The sequence below is a fragment of the Spermophilus citellus genome (genome assembly GCF_964194105.1).
Source record: "Spermophilus citellus genome assembly, chromosome: 15".
Lineage (NCBI taxonomy): Eukaryota > Metazoa > Chordata > Mammalia > Rodentia > Sciuridae > Spermophilus > Spermophilus citellus.
This window is the reverse complement of record NC_138195.1, coordinates 43,043,099-43,060,541: the sequence shown is the minus strand read 5'-3', so window position 1 is coordinate 43,060,541 and position 17,443 is coordinate 43,043,099. Positions and strand designations below refer to the sequence as shown.

General features: G+C 34.8%; 1 protein-coding gene across 4 annotated transcripts in view; it reads right to left on the bottom strand.

The window, feature by feature from the left end:
* Positions 1 to 4,707: 4,707 nt before the first annotated feature.
* The window catches only part of CCAR1 (cell division cycle and apoptosis regulator 1), a 53,598-nt gene continuing 40,862 nt past the window's right edge, over positions 4,708 to 17,443 (bottom strand). For 3 of the 4 annotated variants that reach the window (XM_081268281.1, XM_081268283.1, XM_081268282.1), the window contains 8 exons: positions 16,000 to 16,239; positions 15,303 to 15,414; positions 10,662 to 10,744; positions 10,176 to 10,322; positions 9,025 to 9,145; positions 8,746 to 8,931; positions 7,918 to 8,123; positions 4,710 to 6,949 (listed from right to left, as the gene is read on the bottom strand). In XM_081268281.1, the coding sequence (XP_081124407.1) occupies positions 6,890 to 6,949; positions 7,918 to 8,123; positions 8,746 to 8,931; positions 9,025 to 9,145; positions 10,176 to 10,322; positions 10,662 to 10,744; positions 15,303 to 15,414; positions 16,000 to 16,239 (1,155 nt within the window). In that variant the 3' untranslated portion in view covers positions 4,710 to 6,889. Of the gene's footprint in view, positions 6,950 to 7,917; positions 8,124 to 8,745; positions 8,932 to 9,024; positions 9,146 to 10,175; positions 10,323 to 10,661; positions 10,745 to 15,302; positions 15,415 to 15,999; positions 16,240 to 17,443 lie in introns of all 4 variants that reach the window. The other variant, XM_081268284.1, reaches the window with a different exon arrangement.

Sequence of the window (17,443 nt, the reverse complement as noted above, 5' to 3'; positions counted from 1 at the left end):
AGTTATTTGCTGAGTCCAGGTCTGAATCTTCCCTGACAGTCTATGACATCTTTACAATAGGGGCCACATTATGACTTCATGGCTCTGCCCCTAGCTGAACTGTCATTCAGAAAAACTTTCCTTGAAATTTAACATTTGTATGGATTTAGTAACACAGTGACTGGAAGACTACCATCTCTTCACCCTTTCTCTTTCCACCTACCAGATGAGACCTCTGGAAAGTGAAGTTGGCCTGAACACACAAATCTGGACTATCCGATACTCCTGGAATGGGGGTGCCGGTGGAAGAGCAACGCAAATAAAATGCCCCTTACATCATCAGTTCTACTACTATCAATATACTCTAGGTCATTGATTCTCATTCCTTGAAACTCTAATATGCCTCAAGGGATACTTGCACAGTAACCGAATTACAACAACCAAAACATTTGTGAGCAGATAGGTCTCCTTCTTTGGTACATAATAAACGTATTTATGACAATGAGATGGTAAGAGCTTTTTTTTTTTTTTGGTACTGGGGATTGAACCCAGGGGCACTTTACCACTAAGCAATATTCCCCAGTTCTTTTTATTTTTTCTTTTCAGACAGAATCTAGGTTGCTGAGGCTGGCCTGCCTCAGCCTCCTGAGTTGCTAGGATTACAGGTATATGCCATGATGCCCAGCTAGTAGTGCTGTAATTTTTGCCTGACAAACTTTGTTTTGACAGGACATTCAGCTGGTATGAGGTTTCAAAGAGCATATTAATCTTAAGAAACGTCCCTTGCATATTCTTAAAAATTTCTTCCCAAAGGTTAAATGACAAGTGAGTGTTTTCTTAATATAAGCCTTGAAAATTCTACTTTGTTTTCAATTACAAAGGCATATGCATAAATCTATCCCCTAAATTTAAATAGACATCAGACCTTATCTTTCTGTAAATGAAAGTCTTTCTTTACAATTCATATTCCTTTAAGAGACCCTCCCAGATTTCTTACATCTGCCTAATCCCTGCCTTGCCATTTTCTTGATTTCTCCATTGTCATTTTTGCCTGTAATCGCCTTTCGAATTGCTGACCATCTTGGTTCTTTAATTTTGTCCCCTTTAGTCCAGTAACCTACTCCCTCTAGTGGTTTTTTGTACTGGGGATCGAACCCAGGGGCACTTAACCACTGAGTCACATCCCCAGTCCTTTTTATGTTTTATTTAGAGACAGGGTCTCACTAAGTTGCTTAAGGCCTTGCTAACTTGCCAAGGCTGGCTTTGAACTCATGATCCTCCTGCCTCAGCCTCCTAAACTACTGGGCTTACAGGTGTGTACCACCATACCTGGGTCCCTCTAGTGTTCTTCCTCAAACCAGCTAGTAGCACTCACTACTTATATACTCTCCCTACCAAGCATTTACCACTTAACAAACCATTATGTCTGAACATCCTAGACATTCATTCATTCACTCAATAAGTTTTTTTCAGCGCATACTATGGCATATCCAACATAGAAATATTACACCTACAGAAAAAGCCTGATCTCCAAGAAAACTTACTCCTTTCCCAGTTTTTATCACATATTTTAAGTAGAGAAATCTTAGTTTTGAGGTTCTCCAAATTATTAGAAGTACAAATATTTAGACCCTAACCCAGAAATCTTGAATAAGAAAGCCCAACAATTTGTTTTAACAAGCCTTCCAGGTGATTCGGATGCAAACTAGTTTGAGAACCAAGGACTCTGAATAGGCATAATGAATACATTCAGACTCTACTACTAATGGGGCTGAAATAAGGAGCTGATTCAGTGATTTAAGTAGTACCCCATCTTATCTGATGTGATATGCTCTCTATACACACAAGAAAGGCTAAGTATATAGGGTTTTTTTCTTAGTTGTAGATGGACACACAATATCTTTATTAATTTAATTTTTATGTGGTGCTCAGGCTTGAACCCAGTGCCTCGCCCCTGCAAGGCAAGCACACTACCACTGAACTACAGCCCCTGAGGCTAGTTTTTTTTTTTAATTAGTGAACACCAAATATTATCCTTAAAGTAAAAAGTAAATAAGCATAAACCCTATCTTCCACTTTGCCTTGGACAGCCCTGGTTTGTATCTGGTGTCATGTAGGTATTTTTGGCAACCCTCCTTTTCTTTCAAAAGGTTCCCAGTTTAAGCCAAGTTTATGCTGGGCATAGTGGTACATGCCTATAATCTCAGTGACTGAGAAGGCTAAGACAAGAGAATCTTAAATTAGAGGCGGCCTCAGTAATTTACCAAGACCTTGTCTCAGAATAAAAACAGTTGGGGATGTAGAGTATCTCTGGGCTCAACCTCCAGTATAGGAGGTGGGGGAAAGAAGCATGCTGGGCCAGAAAGACCACATGAAAGGGAACTTATAGTTCCTACTATCATATTTTTGACATATTCTAACCAGTATTTAGAGTTCTAACTAGCTAAGGGGATTCAGCTCCAAGAAGTTTCTCAGGAATCACTCATCACCAGAGAACCTACCAAGGTTGGCCTGGAACCAGTCAATCACTGAAGATAAAATTTCTTTCTTGCTGGAATTAGTACATATTCAGGTATCTAAAGAAAATATCTTTGCTATTTGCTATGTACAAGTAGTGTGATGTTTTCATCATGCTTTAATGGCTAGTGAACATTATTCAGGGGTAGATTCCCTAATACAATTATTACACATTTTATTCACATTCTAATATGCCAACTCTATCTGTTTAACAATATAAATACCTTTAGCAGAAAATCATCCACTTCCAGAACATTGTTTCACTTTCTACATAAATATTACTTTCTTACCAGAAAGAAGCGACCAACTCTGTAGTGAGGTATAACACAATTATACTGTCACTGTGACAAAAATAATTCCTATTCATCCCTTTGCTCTCTGCTAGAGCTCTGTGGCCTAGGGGACTAAGACACTGGAGACTTCCCCCTGAACTGAAATACAGGGAAGTTGCCAAGGGTTGAGATTTTAAAGAGTGACAATGCCTGGGGACTCAGGTCCAAGTTCACTTGTCCTCACTGAGGCTGAATGTAAACATTAAGATTTACTAAAAATATAATACGTATCTTTGTCTTCCCTCCTTAGTACACTTCTGGTAAAAGTTCCCAAAGTCTGGCACTTAAACAAAGGTATAATCCTATATTCTGATCACTCTTGAGTTTTAAGAAAAAAATGGCCCAAAGTCACACAATTGCTGATATGTTCTTTGAAATTCAAGCATATGTGCCAGGGATAAGGTGTAGTTATATGGTGACATGTGGTATTATTAGGAGATATCAGAGTGCACAGAGAGGATAACAACTAATCTGTACAATTTGGTCTGGCTCATCCATTTCAGGGTCTTTACATATTTTTTAAGTTTTCACTTAGAAAATGTTTTCTAAAGTATTACAATTAATTAAAAGTAAGTTGTAAAGAGCCTTGGGTCAGTTGCTTGTTTGTTTTTAACACACGGTCTTACTACGTTGCTCAGTAGCTAGTCTACAGGCTGGTACTACGACATGGAGCTGGGGTTAGTTAGTTCTGTTTTTTTTTTTTTTTTTTTTAAACCCAGGACTGAACCCAGAATTGCTTAACCACTGAGCCACATCCCTAGTCTACATTTCATTTTTTATTTTGAGACAAGTTCTTGCTAAGTTGCTTAGGGCCTTGCTTTGAATTTACAATCCTCCTGCCTCAGCTTCCTGAGCTGCTGGAATTATAGGTGTATACCATGGCACATGAAGTTCTGTTTATTTTTGACACAACTTTTGGAATTCAATTTTGGAACACAATTTTAACTGTTGAGGTCAATTATGTAAAAAACAAACTATAAACCCAAAAAACTGCTGGTGCATACCTGTAATCCTGGTGACTCAGGAGGCTAAGACAGAAGGAGTGCGAGTTTGAGATTATTTATCAGCAACTTAGTGAGGTCCTGTCTCAAAATAAAAACTAAAAAAGGTCTAGCTAGGGATGTGGCCCAGATATTAAGTACACTTGGATTCAATCACTAGTGTCAAAAAAAGAAAGAAAAAAACCTATAAAAATTGGAGTCATCCAAAAATCAGATGTTTTATTAGATTATTACCAAAACCACCTGATATTTTCAACTCCAATAAGTGATTTAAGTATCATTTAACTGAGTCTACACTAAGTTCTTTTCCCTTATCCATTTCTCCAAATTGTTTATAGAATGTATTCCAAATATTCTGAAAGATACACATCCCATAACATTAACTCTTTGGGTTATTTTCAATTTTTATTTAATGGCTTCGCTGAATATTTTCAAAGCATCATGGCCTACACTTTGCTTATCCAAACAGTCTGGCACCAAATCATGAAATTAAATTTTAATTTAACAACAAAAGAGATGTCGGAATTATTTCTACCAAGTAGTTTACTGTTCCTTTTGACAGTTCATCATCAATTTCATTGAGCAAGAGGAGCACAAATTACCTCTTTTGCTAGGACTACTCCTTTGTTACTCCAGAGGATGACACTCATTTACAAGAAACTTAATTGGCAGTCTGGTCAAATTTTAGTGAGATCCTGTCTCAAAAGAAAAATACAAATGCGCTAGGGATGTAGCTCAGTGGTAGGGCACTCGTGGATTACATCCCTAGTGTCTTAAAAAAATTACATTTAAAAAAAGAAATTATATCTGTAAGTAAAAATAAAATTGGAAGGTTTAGATTCTTCCTCCATAATACCTACTTTATGCTTATTTAAAATTTATTGTACAAAAATAAAGCTGATAGTTGGCCTTTGTATGACCTCTCTCTTATTAGAGATTTAAATGAGGGCGTCATGTAAGCTAGCCAAGTGGCCTACCACGAAGCCATGTCCCAGCCCTGATCTTTCATTCAAAAAATATACTTTTGCAGGAACTCTATCATTACTATCTTTTAGTTAAAAGTTTCCTATCAGCTGCAGTGGCATATGGCATTCTCAGCAGATTGGTAAACCACATTTTTCTTATTGCAGTACTAGGGGTTGAACCCAGAGTTTCTCACAGGGTAGGCAAGCTACAATACCAACTCATAATGCTAGCAATTTGGGAGGGAGAGGCATGAGGACTATAAGTTCAAGGCTAGCCTGGGAAACGTAGTAAGACCCTGTCTCAAAATAAAATAGAGCTGGGGATATAACTCTGAGGTAAAGTGCTTGCTTTAAAAAACTCCATATAATTTATTGGGCATGGAGGCACACACCTGTAATTCCAGCTACTTGGGAGGCTGAGGCAGGAGGATCCCATGTTTTGAGGCTAGTCTGGGCAATCCTAGCAAGATCCTGTCTCAAGAAGAAAATAAAATCCGACCCTGGTTTAAATCCCTATAGTACCAAAAAACAAACTAAAAAACCTATATACAGTTTCCTCTCATCTCAACGATGAAGAAACATTTACATATTAATGATATAATTATGGCTCAAGAAGTAAAGTGACTTTGGAGAGGTTCAACTAGACCTGAAGAGAAGAAATATCAAATTAAGACAAAAAGTGGTTTGAAGAATTTGAAGAGTTTTAATCCATTCCTCAGTAAGAGCCATATGGATTCCATTTGACTTAAGTCACATATTAAGTCTCATATTCACCTATTTAGAATATTTGGCCATTATTCTATCAAAATGAAAGAGTAAAACAAAATGAAATAAACTCTAATATAACATATATTTTTATGAGAGCAAAACATTCCACTTCGAGTTTTATAAGTATAAAAAAATAATCATCTACAGATTCAGCTAAGTTTTCCCTAAGTATAACTTTATAAAGACAAAATGTTGTTTAACCTTATATTCCTTAAGTGCAGGATTTCTCAAATTGGGCACTACTGGCATTTTGGACTGAATAATTCCTCATCTTGGGGGACTGTCCTATACAGCATTCTTAGTCTCTAACAAATAGATGCTAGTAACCCCCCACCCAATTGCTTAAAAAGATCTCCAGACATTGCCAAATGCCCTCTGAAGGATAAATTCACATCCTGTTGAGAACCACTGTTGCAGAATACATCACATTTCCTTCTTTTTTTTCACTCAACAGTTACATGAACTCTTAAACACCTCTGAAACTCTTAAGTACATACACAGACTAAGAAAAAAAATTATTTTTAATTAAAAATTTAACTTAAGGCATCATACTGACATCTATTGGTTTGGTACTAAACTGTACATTTGACATACACTGAATTTTTTAAAAAGAAACCCTCATAATTAAAAGTAATAGAAGTGCTACTCTGGGAAAGTAGAACAATTAATTGAAAGCAGTTAACAGTTAACATTAACATCAGGTCTATGAATTTTACGTAAAGCCTAACAAACAAAATACCAATACCAGTTGTCTACTGCTTTCTTAGTTCTTAATGAACTGTCTTTTGGGTGAACTGAATTTTTAACAATGTTTTTAGATATTGATAACTAGAGGGGATTTTTGGTGAAAAGTAAAAATATTTCTGGTCCAAAAATTAAGCAGCTTGCTATTTTATGATTTATAGTGAAGTTTAAAAAGATAGACTACAAAATTAAAAGGTAAATAATGATAATTCTATAAATAAAATAAAAAACTTTTATGCATAAAAAACAAAAAAATTTTAGGCATTTTAATAAAAGACATTTGGTAATTAAATACTACTGTCAAGTAAATTGATGAACTTTATTGGGGTTAAAACTATAACAAAGTTCATCCTAAAACATTTTGCAATGCAAAATTATTTCACTCAAGGAGTGTTTAATAATTTGAATGCTAGAAATTACAAGCAATTTTCAAAAGCAGACTCAACATTCATAAAACTTTATACATCATTTGAACTAACAGAATTTATACTACTAAAACATGCATCACCTTCAAACATTCTTGTATCATGATTTTTATATATTACATTATTTAATAGCATTTTTCATCACGACAGAAATTTTATCATACATTTGCACCATTCTCCTTAGATTTCTGATCTTTGTCTTCATTCTTTACATTATCCTGTAAAATAATAGATAAGGAAAAGGTATATTTTATTAGATTTTCTTATGTTACTTGAAGATATTTTATAATGTAATTCAATTATAAAATTTTTATAGTGATTAAAAAATACTAATAAATTCATTTTAATATCTGATGCCAAAGAATTTTCCTAAATTCTGCCTCACGATAAATGGTTTAAAAGAAACAAATGATTTCATATCTTAATTCAAAAATACTGTTTGGTTTAGAAAGAAATACAAATAAATTTTGTGGTGCTGGGGACTAACCACAGGGCCTCACATAATGCTAGGCATACACTCTCACTGAGCCACATCTCCAGTTCAACATTTGCTTCAGACAATCTGTACACACAGGTGTGAACATATTTTATATACAAAGATATGAAAAATTGTGCTCTATATGTGTAATAAGAATTGTAAGGGCTGGGGATATGGCTCAAGCGGTAGAGCGCTCGCCTGGCATGCGTGCGGCCTGGGTTCGATCCTCAGCACCACAAACAAACAAAGATGTTGTGTCCACCGAGAACTAAAAAATAAATATTAAAATTATCTCTCTCTCTAAAAATAAATAAATAAATAAATAAAGCATACCTATGATTAAAAAAAAAAAGAATTGTAAATGCATTCTGCCATCGTGTATTTAAAAAAAATAAAACAAAACTAATAGGGATACTGTGATGATTAAATACAATAACATATCTGAAATCTGTGTGAATAAAAAAATAAATTTGAGGTCAACCTCAAAAAAAATCTGTACACATAAACCATACTGACATTCATCATTAAGTTTTAGAAAAATATAATCTTTGGCGAATTACTTTTGACTAGTCTCAAGAAGATGGAATGCTATCATTTGCTTCTAGGAAAAGCTTTTACAAAGAGCAAAATAACATTAAAGTACATTAAAAATGCTATAAATAACCCTAACCCTAACTCTGAAAATGTTGAAAGTACAAAATTTCAAACCTTTCTGAGAACAGTGTGGATTTCATCCATTACTGTAGACAAGTTTCTGATTGTCTTATTCAGTTGGTTTTCAAATTGCAAATTCATGTTTTCTGAAACCTTTAAGTTTTCCTGTAATTGACTAAGGTCCTTTTTAACTTCTTTGAGTTCACCAGAGAGGCTTTTGTTGGAATTCTCCAAATTTAATATGGTTTTTTCATCTTCATCTATTAAAAAAAAAAAGTCCAAAACAAACCACTTGAACCCCTATAATTTCCAGTATAGCTTGAGGTTAAAAATACCTAAGCTATGAAAATAAAAAACAGATGCAATTCTTTAAAATGCCCATAAATACCAACTTCATTAGTTACCTAAAGCACAACGCAATACTGTTTTTATTGAAATTAAGTTTTAAGTACTAGTATTTCTAAACCCAGTTTCAATTTTTAGATGACTGCACAAACTAGCGAAAATAGGAACCAGTAAAAAGTAAGTGGAACTAGCAGAGGTCTGAAAGGATAGAACAGAGTATCAAGAGAACCTGAGAATGAACAACTAAAATCCACCAAGATACCTCCCCAGCCCTTTTTACTTTTGAGACAGGGTCTTGTTAAGCTGCCTTCAAATTTGTGATCCTCCTACAGCGGCCTCCCTAGTTATAGGCATGCCCCACTACACCCCATTGAACAAGAAAAATTCTTATAAAACTAAGTGATTTTATTGTCTCCAATAGAAACAGATGAAAGTAGAGTTACACACTGTCCAGAGCAAAATGTGAGGTATGTGTGTGCGTGCACACACACACAAACAGGGCTTTAAAAGTACTAACATATACATATTGTCCCTCACCTGTTTTTTCTTCTAGTAATTGCAGCTTCTGTTCTACTTCAGCTCTTACTTTTTCACTCTTTTCCAATTTTTGCAAAAGGCTTCCTACATCAACCATTGCACCATTGTACACAATGAGTCCTACATTTTCTTCCACATCCTTTGATTCCTGCTTTACTGTTGGTGTTGGCAGTAACAACCTATTTCCTATAATAAAAGACAATACACTTTAGTAAGATTTTTTTTTCATTTTTAACTAATGAATATTTATAAAAAAGCAAGATTTCAATATACTCTAACCTAACATATCTTCCTGCAATGATTCAGACTCTTCATGGTTTTCTTCATCTTTTGAAGTATCTGTTAATTTCCGATAAAAGCAAGATTCACGGAGAACTACTTTATTAAGAAGCTTCTTTACCTATAATATAAGCAAGTAAACACATTAATAAGATGAAAATGTGTTTTGATTTTCCTTGAACAACTGTGTTCTAATTTTCAGAAATGAAGAACATCTGTGGAAACTGCTTTCTCAGGTATCCATTCCTACTCAATCACATCCAAGTTATATTTGAAAACAAAATTTAATTGTTAAAAATTGTAACACTATTAAAATAAATGTAACACGGGATGTCTATTACAGCATAAGTTTATAATTCCAAAATATGAAAACCATAAGTAATAAGAGAGTAGTTAAATAAATTATACATCTATATAATGGAATACTATGCAGCTATAAGAATGAGATCTCTATTTTCATGGTACAAATGTCCAGGATATATTAGAAAATTTTAAAAGAGTTCCATCAATATGTATAAAATAATTTCATATTATGTTTAGAAAAATGAAACTTAGTTGATTACAAAAAAATCTAGAAGGTTATGTGCCGGACCTGAGGAGTAGAAGAGCAAAGAGGGGCTTTTAACCTTTTTACTTTATAAATTTCAGTACTGCTTGACTCTTACAATTTATATCTATTATGTTTTTCTTTTTAATGAAAAAGTCAATAGAGATGTAAAAAAATGAGCACCTACCTATGGAATTGAATACATTAACTTATTCTATTTATATTTTCTTTGAAAAGTAACTTCTTAGCCAAACGTGGTGATACACACCTGTAATCCCATTCACTGAAGAAGCTGAGGCCATTCAGTGCCAGCCTCAGCAACTTAGTGAAGCCTTAAACAATTTAGTGAGACCCTATCTCAATATAAAAATAAAAAGGGCTGGAGGCTGGGGGTGTGACTTACTGGTTAAGCACCCCTGGGTTCAATCCCTGGTACAAAAAAAAAAAAAAAAAAAAAGTAACGTCTTGAAAAGTTACAGGAGAGGCAGTTTCAGTGCTAAAGCACTTGCATTAGCAAATCCTGGGTTCTATTCCCAGCACAGGGAGAAAAAAAAAAAAAAGGTAATAAAAACGGTTTTTATTTTAAATTCACAGAATAGATTACCTGAGCCCGAGAAAGATGTAATCCAAGAGTATACAGTATCTCTTCCAAATCCTTTTCAAGAAGGTAACCACAATGGCTTTGATCAAAATAAACAAAGGCCATTAATAGATCCCTGTTAATTGTGATCATCTGAGTTTTTTCTTTTTCCTAAAGAAAATACAGAAATAAAAGATAGTATATACTTTTTTTCCAATTGAAAAATAAGAAATTACGCCAGTATAATAGCAACAATCTTAAAAGATCATTATTTCATCCTAATAAAATAAGTTCATTTGTTATGTGAATATGAGAGAAAGAAAATCAAACAAAATGGTTATATGACAGTCCCAAATACGAAAAACCCATCAACTGCATTTTGCTAAGTGGTTGTATGTAGGCATATGAAGACTAATAAACTTCATGACTGTGTTATATTTTAAAATCAAGTTTAATTATGTAAAATATACAAATCATCACATTATAAAGAATACAATATTCAATAAATACCTTATCTTTAGAAGGCCTTTCCTTGCAGTATCTGTTGATCTCTCTTTTGTCATCCCGTTTGTTCATTTCTTCCTCATCCCGATCTATAAAAATAAATGTAAGAGCAGCAAAAACTCATTAACAGAGATATTTTTAACTACTGTAGAAACAAACTATTTCTCCATGGGCTGGGGATATAGCTCAGTTGGTAAACTGCTTGCCTTGCATGTACAAGGCCCTGGGTTCAATCCCCAGCACCACAGAAAAAAAACAAAAAAACACTATTCCTCCACTACAGAACAAATTTTCAAATTATATCACATAAATATATAAATAAAAATAGTGTAGATGTGAAAAAAAACAATTACAAAAAATAAGAGGAAGAATATGGGGGGGTTGATCAGGCTCAATGGTACATGAATGTAATCCCATTAACTTGGAAAACTGAGACAAGAGGATTATAAAGTTGAGGGTAGCATAGATGATTTAGTGAGACCCTTTCTTCAAACAAGAAAAAGGGCTGAGGATGTAGTTTACTTGTAGAGACCCCTGAATTCAATCCCCACTACTGGGGATGGGAGAAAAACTAGAGGGACAAATTGATTTCACTATTTCTTTTTGCAGTGCTGAGGGCCTTGCATATGACAGACAAGCATTCTTGTCACTATCAGCACCAAACTGACTTTATTAAATCAATTAAATGGCCTTAATTTTACAAATATCTGAAGGACATATTTCAAAAGATAAAATTAACTCTATAGATAAAATTGAAAAACATAACACAAACTTGAACAAACAAGGTGAAGCATATTTTCTAGAAGCCAAAAGGAAAAACTACATGAGAAACTGAGATGTTTTTAATTAAGATGATCGAGGAAAGCAGAAAGGGAAGTCACCCCAGAGACCTCCAGGGCTCCATTTAAGAGCTGGTCATAACTTTTAAAAGTGTCATAAGGAAGAGAATCCCAGAAGGTGGTTGTGGAATGGATGTTAGCACCTTTCCCAGTGAACCTCACACAGAGAGCCTCCAGACTTCCCAGCTAGATGGCAGCTGAAGCCCAATGTACCCTCCTGGGAATGGGAAAGCAGTGGTTTATACAGAGGTGCAGGAGGGTGCTGAAAAACTTTTCAGGGAAGGTGGAGAAATACCACATTTAACATTTTTTTAAAGTATAAAAAGGCCTAACTTCAAAGCACTTATTTGATTTCTGAAAACCTTTAAAGCCTTGTTCCAACTTAAAAATAGTAAGTCTTTTGAAGACATCATCTCTGTAAGGACAAAACTACTACATTGAGGGGCGGTATCACTTTATCTCATGGCTTCCATGAAGAAGTGATGCTTTAGCGGTTTCCTGGTGGATATGTTCGATCTGCAAAAGGAAGAAAATGGACTTGGCATTGTTACTCTGAACAATACCACTGAAATTAATGCCTTTTCAGATTTATGATGTTACAATATTTGCAAGTGAGTTGGAAAACTGGATGGAAGGGAAAAGCCTCATTATCTGTGGGGCAAAAAATACCTTCTCTTCAGGATCCAATCTGAATGCCGTAAAAGCACTAGGAACTCCAGGATGGAGTGGCATTATCTATGTTCACACAAAACAACGAGAATTATGAGACTTCCTTTAATAAGTGTTGCACTGTTGAAGGTTGGACATTGGTTGCAGCAGAATTTACTATAGCATTCAATTTCAAGTTAATGACTCCAGAGAATGAGATCAAATTTGTCCAGAAGGTGATGGGGTGGGGTCAGTTTGAAATCATGAACTGGACAAAATCTTCAGCAGTAGATAGGCTCTCAAAGCGTTAAGTGGGACCCTCAAATTGAATTTACAAAATGTTTTAAACATAGGAACGGTGAAAGGGTCTTGCAGGCTTCAGATGAAACTAAATCTCCAGAAGTGCAAAAGTGGACAATGCAATTCGTCAATCATCCACCAGAGGACAACAGAGCTTTGAAAAAAAATCAGCTCAGGCAGACAGCTGTGTTTAGAGGAGGCATTACAGAATCCAAAAGATTTTTTAGGACCAGTATGGGGTGGACCTACAAATTTAGAGGCTATTGTAGGGGAAAAAAATTTAACAAAAAAAAAGATGATTAACTCTTAATTAAATCTAATTTTTCTGAAACTAATATGTATTTTATAAAAATTGGTATGATAAAAATTGGACTTGTAGCCAGGCGTAATGGCACACACCTGTAATCCCAGTGGCATGGGAGGCTGAGACAGGAGAATCTCAAGTTCAAAGCCAGCCTCAGCAACTGTGAAGCAATAAGCAACTCACTGAGACCCTGTTTCTAAATAAAATAGAAAATAGGGCTGGGGATGTGGCTCAGTGGTTGAGTGGCCCCCTGAGTTCAATCCCCAGTACCTTAAAACAAAACAAAACAAAACAAAAAGGTCCAGTGCCCTTGAGTTCAATCCCTAGTAACCCCTGCCCCCCAAAAAACAAACAAACAACAACAACAAAAAAACAATATGGGGAGGAAATATGGCTGTAATAGAACTAAATTTGCACTGCGCCATGTAACAACAGAAGAGATATGAAGCAAAATTGGTGTATGTGTATCATGTCATTGCTATTATTAGGGCAAAGCAAAAACAGGTATTAAGCGTTATTAAGGCATTATTGCATAATAACGGTATGATTGTGGGATTAAGTATGTCCTTTCTTTCCTTTGCTTTTTTTTTTTCTTGGTACTGGGAACTGAACCCAGGAGCACATTAAAATGGAGCTACATCTCCTTTATGTTTTTTATTTTGCGACAAGGTTTCACTAAGTTTTAGGGACTAACTTGCTAATGCTGGCTTCAAACTTGTGGTCCTCCTTCCACAGCCTCCCAAGTAAGTTGAAGAATTCATACTTTCAAATGGATCAGAAAAAAGACAAAACAAATAAGTCAAATATTAACGAATATTAAATCCTAATTGGAAGACATATGGGTGTTCATTGTTCAATTCTCTCAACATTTTATTTATTTTTTGGGGGCTGGGGATTGAACCCAGGGCCTTGTACATGTGAGGCAAGCACTCTACCAACTGAGCTATATTCCTAGCCCCCTCAACATTTTATGTGAATATTTTCATCAATAAAAAAAATGAAATGACATGAGAAGAAAATGTGATGATCCAATCAGGGTGGCACATGCCCACAATCCCAGCAACTGGGGAGGTGGAGATAGGAGGATATCAAATTCACAGTGAGCCTTGGCAACTCAGTAAGGTCCTCAGCAACTTTGAGACTTTGTCTCATAATAAAAAATACATATATAAAATAAAGGACTGAGGATGTAGCCCAGTGGTAAAGCGCCCCTGGGTTAAATCCCTGCTACCAAAAAACCCAAAAGCTGCAAACCAAAATAACCTTTAATAATAAGAAGTATCACCCATAGATACAGTAAAAAAAAAAAAGATTTTAGTTTTCTGATATGAGAAAAAGACAAAATTCTCAAGTCACATCAACATAAAGAGATAAAGGTATTACACAGAGATACTTTATGGCCAACATCTATTACTGATCAGAATGTTTACTAGAAAGTATTTAGAGTGTCAGCCAGACCCGGTGGCACATGCCTGTAATCCCGGCAACTTGAAAAGCTGAGGCAGGAGTATTGAAAACCCAGCCTCAGCGACTTAGAAAGACCCTAAGCAACTCAGCAAGACCCTTTTTCTAAAAAAAAATTAAGAGATGATGTGGTTTAGTAGTTAAGCACCCCTGGGTTCAATCCCTGGTACAAAAAAAAGTATTTAGAATGTCAACCCTACATGTTTTTTTTTTTAAATATATTTCTTAGATGTTGATGGGTCTTTATTTTATTTTATTTTTTTAAAGAGAGAGAGAGAGAGAGGAAAGAGAGAGAGAGAGAGAGAGAGAGAACTTTTAATATTTATTTTTTAGTTCTCGGCGGACACAACATCTTTGTTGGTATGTGGTGCTGAGGATCGAACCCGGGCCGCATGCATGCCAGGCGAGTGCGCTACCACTTGAGCCACAACCAACCCCAGCCCTGGGTCTTTATTTTATTGATTTATTTTTTTATGTGGTGCTAAGTCTCGATCCCAGTGCCTGACATATGCTAAGCAAGTGCTCTACCACAACCCTAGCCCGCCCCTACATGGTTTTTAAGACATAGGTTAATAGGTACCATAGGTAATTATTATTAATAGTATTTAAACCATAAATATATACTCATTGCATGATGATAGTATTCATTTAAAAAATAAAAATAAACCACTCAAATTATTTTTCAAAGAATATATTCTGGCTGGGCATGTGTGTACACCTGTAATTCCAGCTACTTGGGAGGCTGAGGCATGAGGATTTCAAGTTCAAGTCCAGTCTGTGAAAATTAGCAAGACCCTTTCTCTGAGTTAAATTCTATAAAAGGGTCAGGGATGCAGTTCAATGGTTAGAGCACTTGTGGAGCTTTTGTAGACCTTGGGTTCAATTACCAGTAGTATAAAAAACAAAAAACCAAAAGCACCAAAATATAGCCTTCTCACCTAAAAATTAGTGAACAATCACTTAATACATTTTCATTAGAGAATATTTTAACTTTCTAATAAAAAATATTAAAATCATAGATTTCACTGATACAAAGTCAGCAAACAAATGTTTTTTCAAACATAATCAGTAATAAGAAAATTTGAATCATACCATCTTCTTCATCCTCAGCTTCTTCTGCTTCCATTGGGTCATATTCATCTTGATTATTATCTTCTTCAGTTTCATCATCATCTTTAGAATCATCTTTCCTTTTATCTTCTTTCTGTAATTTAAAATTTAGTAAGAAAACATTAAGTCCATTACATTTATTTATTTAAAGGACTGGGGATGTAGCTCAGAGGTAGGGCATTTGCTAGCATGTGTGCAATGAGCTGGGTTTTAATCCCAGCATCACCAAAAAAAAAAAAAAAAAAAAAAGGTATTTACTTAAAATAGTTTCAAACTATAAATTTCTTAAAAAGGTAATGCTTTTTTATTTTAGTTGTATAATGGACATCATTTCTCTATTTAATTAATTATTTTTATGTGGTGCCTCACACATGCCAGGCAAGCATTCTACTACTGAGCCATAACCACAGCATCCACAAAGTAATACATTTAAGAGTAACAATAGCTGGGAGTGGTGGCTCATGCCTATAGTCCCAGCAATTCAGGAGGCTGAGGAAGGAGAATCTCAAATTGGAGACCAATTTAGCAACTTATTGAGGCCCTCAGCAGTTTGGGGAATTGGCTTAATTAAAAGACAAATTTCCTAAAGTATAAGTTTGGCTTCGTATTTTAATATTCTGATGGAAATAACATCATTTGTTACAATCTAAAAGAAGGAATTATGGAAATAATTACAGACCTTCCTTTCATCTCTATCTTCTTTTTTATCTTTATCATCTCCTGATTTTCTCCGTTTGGGTTTTGGCTCATCATTTTCGTCATCTCTTTCTTCTTTTTTATCTTTTCTCTCATCTTTTTTGCTTTTCTTATCCTTTTCTTTTTTGTCCTCTTTCTCAGGAAGAGAGAGTAATGATTTGTATATTCTGACACCAAAATCTCTCTGAAGCATTTCATTGAAAAGTTCTGCAAACAATGAAACCTATAAAAAGATATGAAAATTAACACAAATGCAACAGAAATATTAAATCTAGCAGTTAATAATTTTAATAAATATTTGCTGAATCTATTAAGTACATTTAAAATATAGTTATAATAATTGATGTCAAAGACTCAAAATGCTGAAACAATGTTTCAAAGATATAAAATATTAGGTTAGTATAGTTTCAGTCAAATACTATAATAGTAATCTACTATAGAAAATCTGAAAAGAAAAAAAAATTCTTTACTCCTAATGAAACTGTCAATCTTCACAATACTTTATTTATTCTATAAGGGTTTGTTTATATTTCCATTGGTTGGTCAATACTTTTTTTTTTTTTTACATATTTTTTAGTTGCAGATGGACACAATAACTTTAGCTAATTTATTTAGTTTTATGTAGTGCTGAGGATTAAACCCAGTGCCTCATACATGCTAGGTAAGCTCTCTGCTACTAAGCTATGACTACAGACCCAGTCAATGAGTTTTTAATCAAATGCCTACTATGTACCATGGGCTGGGAATACAGCAGTGAAAAGAAAAAAAAAATTATTTCAGCACAAAGGTAACAAACCTAGTATAAGAAATAACCCAATTAATATCAAATTACAAGAAAAACAAGCATATAAAGGGACTGGGATGCAACTCAGTGGTAAAGCACTTGCCTAGCATGTATTTTATAAAAAGAAAGTGAGAAAGAGTAGTTAGACAAGGTCTCTTTCTGACATTTAAAAAGTGACCAGAAGGCTGGGCATGGTGGCACAGGCCTGTAATCCCATTAGTTTAGGAGGCTGTGGTAGGAGATTGCAAATTCAATGCCAGCCTCAGCAACTCAGCAAGATCCCGTCTCTAATAAAATTCAAAAGAGGTTGGGGATGTGGCTCAGTGGGTTAAGCACCCCTGGGTTCAACCTCCAGTACCCCCCACCCTCCAAAAAAGTGACTAGAAGGCAGTGAATAAATGAATTATGAAGATATCTAGAACATTTCAGGCAATTAAAACAATTAAAAACCCTAAGTATGGAATATCCATTATTATTATTATGCTAAGAGCTACCACATATTCATCAACTTATACACTAAAATATACTTATTTATTTATTGATAGCACTGGAGACTAAACCCCAGGGCTGCTCTGCAACTGAGCAACATCCCCTTCTCCTTTTTATCTTTCTGAGACAGGGCTAAATTACCCAAGTTGGCATT